Source organism: Limulus polyphemus, unplaced genomic scaffold (assembly GCF_000517525.1).
Source record: "Limulus polyphemus unplaced genomic scaffold, Limulus_polyphemus-2.1.2 Scaffold274, whole genome shotgun sequence".
Taxonomy (NCBI): Eukaryota; Metazoa; Arthropoda; class Merostomata; order Xiphosura; family Limulidae; genus Limulus; species Limulus polyphemus.
This window is the reverse complement of record NW_013665884.1, coordinates 634302-641015: the sequence shown is the minus strand read 5'-3', so window position 1 is coordinate 641015 and position 6714 is coordinate 634302. Positions and strand designations below refer to the sequence as shown.

General features: G+C 30.3%; 1 protein-coding gene across 1 annotated transcript in view; it reads left to right on the top strand.

Annotated features, from left to right (window-relative positions):
• Positions 1-428: 428 nt before the first annotated feature.
• Positions 429-6714, top strand: part of LOC106456948 (splicing factor 45-like) — a gene marked incomplete at its 5' end in the record, with an annotated part of 43906 nt that continues 37620 nt past the window's right edge. Inside the window, 2 exons of the mRNA XM_022382752.1 lie at positions 429-506; positions 3235-3348. Coding sequence (XP_022238460.1) covers positions 429-506; positions 3235-3348 — 192 coding nt within the window. The remainder of the gene's footprint in view (positions 507-3234; positions 3349-6714) is intronic.

Sequence of the window (6714 nt, the reverse complement as noted above, 5' to 3'; positions counted from 1 at the left end):
ATTTCTGTACTATATGGCATGTGTTTGTGATTACTTATAGCAAAATGACACAGCACTTACATTTCGAACAAGATTGTATTTTACATTATCATTTTGAACATTTTTATTTTGTCTAAATCACAAATTAGAACAATTTCAAATAGTCAGAACTCAAGAGTGATGTTGACTTTGAAACTCTGAATAAGTGTTCTGTTACACTATTTGAAATGTCCAAAAGCAATATGGACTTCTAATAAGAATCCCTTATTGAAGCTTATTTTGTAAAATTGAAAAAAAAACATTTTAAATATAATGTTATTAGTAATTCAAATATGTTTAGCTTTGAAATTGAGAAATTGTTTTATATGTCTGCATAGAGGAAGGGGATAGCTCTTAGCCCAATTTTATTTCATATTATAAATGTGATGCTAACTCATTATCTCTGTTAATTAGCTGGGTGGTCATCAGGCATCAAACTACTTCAGTCTCAGCTGCAACTAAAGAAGGCTGCACTTACTCAAGCAAAGGTAATATAAAAATTTTGGTGCAATGATTATAAATAAATGAAATTTGTTAAGTTTAAAATAATTACACTCACAATTTAACCCCTAAATTCAAATAGTGCATGTCATAATGTTTTAGTTATTTTCAAAATTTAATTAAACAAATCTGTTATCAATATATTGATAAAATTGGCATCAAAATGTAGTTTATAATTCAAATTTTACTATTATATGTGTTTCAAGTTCTTATTTGAAAAAACTATTTAAAAAAAATGCTTATTACTCTTTTTGTGTGTCATGTAGCACGTCCTCTTGTCTTACTGCTCAGTTTATATTTTATTACTGCTACCGTACAACATTTATAGTGGTTAATGAATTAGAAACTCAAATTTCATTGACAAACTAGAATATAAAAGAACCTCCCACCTTTTTGATTTGCTGAGATATCAATATATTTAACAAATCTTCCAGTGTTTCTGTTGAAACCTCTTGTTTACTCATGCCTACTTCTCTTAGTACATGTTTATAACCAATAGAAAGAACATATTCCACACTATAAATAATCTGAAAGTCGTTTGTAATTGGCTTGAAGAGGAAAGCCATAGTTTTACTGGAAATGTTGAAGTCTGTTGACCAAGTCATTGCTTTTAACAGAAATGATATTTTTTTAACCCACATATAACTTAGTAAGAAAGCCAGGTAAGTTACATTTGTTTTATATATATACCAGTATAGTAATTTGATAATTTTTTGGTTTTCTAAAATGCATATTTGAAATCTAAAAAAATTAATTTGTCCCCCCCCCCCTCCACTTGAAAGAATACACAAGTCTTACAGTGAGACTTAGTAAGTACAAATCAGTTTTGTTACATCGTAAGTACTGGAAATCATTGTTTTTGCATATGTTTTTTATTTATTTTTCTACATTTTAAGAAAAATAACTAAAAATTAAACATTTTTGAGTAAATACTAATTTTACGTGTATATACATGTTCATAAACACTTTGTACACCTATAGTTCTAAATTCTGACCACCCCAGTAGGATAACTAACATCCAACTACCTACCAAGTTTATTGGATTGGCCCAGACTTTATACAGAACCATATCATAAACATTTTCTTGCACATTTATTACTTTAAACAATTCTTGTTGCAACCACTGTACTGCAAACAAGCTGATGTATCCTCTCCCACTTTGTTCTCAGAGCTGGGATTATGATAAACTCTGTGAGAAATTCTGGTAATTGCGCTGCATGTTCCTGTTTGCTATCTTTCTTACTTTTCACTCTGAAGATCAGTTGCATTTCAAGTTTTTCTCACCTATATTGACCTGGCCTTGCACCCTCCCCATGTTTTCTCTAGAATTTTAAGACCTTCAGTAGCTTTGTTGCATTATATGGGGCTAGATTTCCAGGATCACCCTGATAATTGGCATTAGTTTTCTTATTCTTTTATAACCAGAGCTTGTAGAACAAGGAGCTGCTTATTCAGGTCATCTTACATCTTGATTGGTATATCAAATGATAAAGACAAGACACTTGGTGCTAGCATAGTCCCTCCTTTGTCTGGGTATCATCTCAATTCTTAGAGTGCTGTCTTCTTAGTTCCTCTCTTGATGCCCACCCCAATGGCTCAGCAGTAAGTCTGAAAGCTTATAACTTCAAAAACTAAGTTTCAATAGCTGTGCTGTTACCACCATAGGTAGCCTATTGTGTAGCTTTGTGATTAACACAAACAAATCTTCTCTTGACTGGGTTTGCTTGTTGAAAATGTTGCTTGACCAAATTTTGTCCTTTTTATTTTCTGAGTACATTGGCTTCTTTGAATGCATTACACCCAGGGGCTGGGCACACTGTAACTTTGGAGAGGAGTGAAACATCTTGAGCATTCCCCCTCATTAAACTTTTTATACTTTGTTCGTCCACTATTTTCAATATTTTTTGATGGCTGGACAGGAGTTACACTACTGCAAGGGTACTAGCTTTAAATCTCTTCCTCAGCTTCATTAGTTGACATGTTTTTCTGATAGCATAAGGAGGTGTGGGCTATGTTTAAAACCTGTCACTGCTTTTAGTTTGAGATTTTAGAAAGGGTAGTGCTGGTTCATTGAACATTTACAAGATCTGTAGTTGCACATCTTAATGGTTTTCTTTTTTTTTCTTTACAACCAAATGTGTAAATGTTGTTATACTATAGATATGGGAATATGTTGTGTTTTTGGAATAATTTGCATATATTTGTATCCTAACAAACATTTTTACAAGATAGAATCATATCTAAATTATCTTTGTCATTCAATATTTTACCATTGGTATAGTTTTTAGATGATTTTTACATGTTGATTGCCAAAGAGCTTTGAGTGGTAGTTTGTTAGAAACCTCTGATAAACAAGAAAGAAAGCTAAGGTCATTGTTCTCCTCACTCTCACAACACACACACATATACATACAGGCTAGATATTTAGCAGAGCTTAAATTACAAGTGATATTTTCCTTCTCAGACTTCTATTAAGTTCATTGTTGCTTTATTAGAGCATTGTCAATTTCTGAAATATTTCAATATAAAGTTGTTACTGTTTAACGATCTGAAATGACTAGATTTTAACAAGCAACAAGTGATTTCTCATTTCCCCACCAATAGGAATTTGTTTATGTTATTTCTTTAATTAAGATCATTCTTGAAGAATTCAGTATCATTCACTGCTACCTGAATCATTATTTACTGTTTGTTTTATGGTTTTTTTATTTTTAGAGAGAACAGACCAAAAAGGGTACTGTCTTAGCTCCTGTGGTTGATTTAAAATCTCGTAAAGATGAGCAAGAAGAAACACCTCCTTTGCCAGCCATAGGATTGTCCCAGGGAAGGGTAAGTTTGTGTTTTATTTTGATTTTTTAAAATAAGCTATTATGTGTTTGATGCTTTTATTTGCCATTTAGTTGATTTGCATCCTATAAAAATGTTAAATTATGCTTTTTTACAATAAGATTCTTATGTTCTTTTTAAAATATTTTTTCATTTTTCAATATTTAAAAGCAGTTTTTCTTTTTTTCTTTAATTTTTGTCAGGTTTCAAAATCTTTCACCACTGACTGGAAGGTCTTCACCTGTTTAACCCTTTTTAGTTGATTATCTCATGTTTTTTTACAAGGGCAAATAACATCATTAAAGCTTAAAAAATTCTATCTGTTTTTTGCATCCTATTTCTTGCAAAATAAGTAACTAAAATTCAAATGTTAAGAACTTAGAATCTTGTTTTGATGCATTTTTTATTAAAATTTGTTTTGGTTAGAGTACAAAAAAATCTAAATGGCTAACCTATCTAATTGTAATTTTTATTTGGGAAGTAGAAATATTTAAACTTCACACCTGCATAGAAAAACTTGTCTGCAATGAAATAAGATTGCAAATATGTGGTTTTTATTGCTTATTTCAACTTCATTGTTTATTTTACAACTTCAAAACTTCTAAAGCTAACAGAATTAAATGTACCACCTGAAAGGTGGGATTATTTCTTTCCTCACAATTTATCATGTCTAAAACCTTTTTTTGATCATATACCTCTAAGTAGTCTAATTATATCATAGCTTTGTTTTTATTTATATTTTAGGTTATAGTAATAAATAAATTTTATTGCACATGCTTATTTGCAAAATACAATAATGCAGTAGAGCCCACTTTAAAAGAAATTTGAAATACAATGTTTTGCATATTGTCAAAATTAATATAAATAGATAGTTCTTAACTCACTATATCTTATTTATAATAGCTGCCTTTGTAATCCTTTCAGAAATTATACACAGCTGTTTCAAAAAAACAAAGCCAACTGTTAAGACTCTACAGTTTCAATTTACAAGGAGTTTTATAAAGTGAAAAGAAACTGTCAAGGTAATTACTTCAACAAAATAAACAAGTAAGCAGAGGAACTAAATTTTGGAAATCAGATCAACCGTTATGGGCATTTTGTTAGTTATATTGTCTAAGTTAGGTTTTTTTTTTTCATTATAAATTTCAAATTTACCATAAAGATCTAACTTAGGTTCAGAAACATTGAATTGTTATCACACTTTATGTTTGAAGTTTAATACAACTACAGAAGTGGTCAAAATAATTCTACTGGACTGGAAAGGATTAATTTGTGAATGTGAGAATACGGTACCTAACTTTATTGATGATCAAACAGTACAACAAAACTTGGTTTAAACATATATCATTCACATTAAGCACAAATATTGCTTTAATATTTTATTTTGTGTATAATAGCCATAACTTAGCAGTGAAAATGGAAATGTTTATAGATTTAATAAAAATAATGCTCCAATTTCTGTTCGTTAACCCATTCTCTTTAGACACTTCTCAACTTAAAAATGCTGTTACATGTATAGCACATAAAGATTGCTAAGATTTCAGTTGTTTTTGTTAGAAATTTCTGTTGGAAAGGACATTATGTGTATTGGTAATTTGAAAAATGTGCAGTCAAAATGCTATTGCACACACTTACTGAAAAAAAAATGGTTAGTAAATAAAATTATTATCATCTTCTTGTAACATCACATAAGCTATTGATAAACAGAATATGCTTCATCAGTGTAAGCATTATACACCATAAAGCTTGATGTCTTTTACAATATTGATATGTATAAGGTATCAACTGAGGTTTTGTGCATTGGAAACCTGGCTGACCTGATGAGTTCTGTCATTGAGCAAAAGGTCTCGTCAACAGTGATGTGCAGTTGAAATGCTACTGTACATTCTTTAATACTGGAAACTCATATGGGGCCAGTAACGAAAGATGTGAATAAAATTATTATCAGTCTTTTTGTGATGTTATAACACAGAAGCTACTAATCAACAGATTAAGCTTTTCCATTGTAAAGATTATATACTATGAAATCATTACCTGTATTTGTAAAGTGAAATTTGAGGGAGCTTTCATTTTCTCATGATTCTTTTCAAGTTATGTAGTGATCACACAGAAAATTCTCATTTTATATAATATTTCAACATGAGAAAAATAAAGATTGTAGGTTTGGAAATGCACAAGTTAATAAGCTCTTAGATGATATTGTTTAGGGTATGTCAAACTTAAATTACACCATTATCATTGTATATTACAATGTAATTTCTTTAACTTTAGCATATTAATCTTCATACTATTGTTATGATTCATTAATATGGACTTCTGATCAAAGCAAGCTATATCTGCATAGGTCAGAGGTAAAAAATTAACTCAGTAATAAATGTAGCTAATGTAATATACTGATTGTATTGATGTGGTTAGTAAAAACCCAGCATTTTGGTAACTTTGGTATGCTATTACTTGTGAATTTCAACAAAACCAACAACTGACTAATCCAATTTAGTTTTAGGAGGCACAAGTTTTGCACCTTTTAATTTATTGTTGTTTTTGTAGCAGCAGTTGCCCTTATATTTAAACTTGTTTCTTACATCTACATGTATTAGCTGTTACATGTCTTCATAATAATGTTATACTTTGTTTTACACAGTTGGGCTACCTTCCTATGTTTGACTGACTTGAATACAATCAAAACCATTTTATGATTTGTAGCTAAACATTCCATGACTTATCCATCGTTCAGATTTGACCACTATGTGATAACCAACTGCTACTGATAAATTAAGTTTACACATTACATACTTAAGCTAGAGATCCTCAAATACCTTGTATTTTATGGTACACTGGGCCTCCGTTATACATTACATTGCTTTATGTAATTTCATTATTAGACTGTTCACCAGTTACTACCCATGTATCAAACAACATTGCCTTGTTTCTTTACTAGAGTGTTTCAACGTTGTCAACTACTCTTCCAGGTGTAGCTTTTACCAACTACTACCAGTAGTTTTGAAACAGTGTCCCCTTGTTTCATTACTAGAGTGTTAACCCTCTCTGCTTGGGCATTCTTTACTGAGCATGTCACGAGGGTTTTAGTGAGTTACATTCAAAATTAATTAAACTAATTTTTGTTTATGTTATACGAATTAGTATGGCATAAAATCATAGCTAATAATCCATATTTTAATGGTGTATAAGTTTAAGTTCTTAATTTTGTAAGGCAATATTTAAAAAAATTCTGAATTTCCCCCACTGTGAGAAATGTGAATTTTTTTTCTCTAGGCATCTCCTCTTTAATTAATTCACCATCATTTCAATAAGTACAAAATTTAACAAAAATTAAGCACTATAATAACGTTATTGCTCTGACAAAACCTT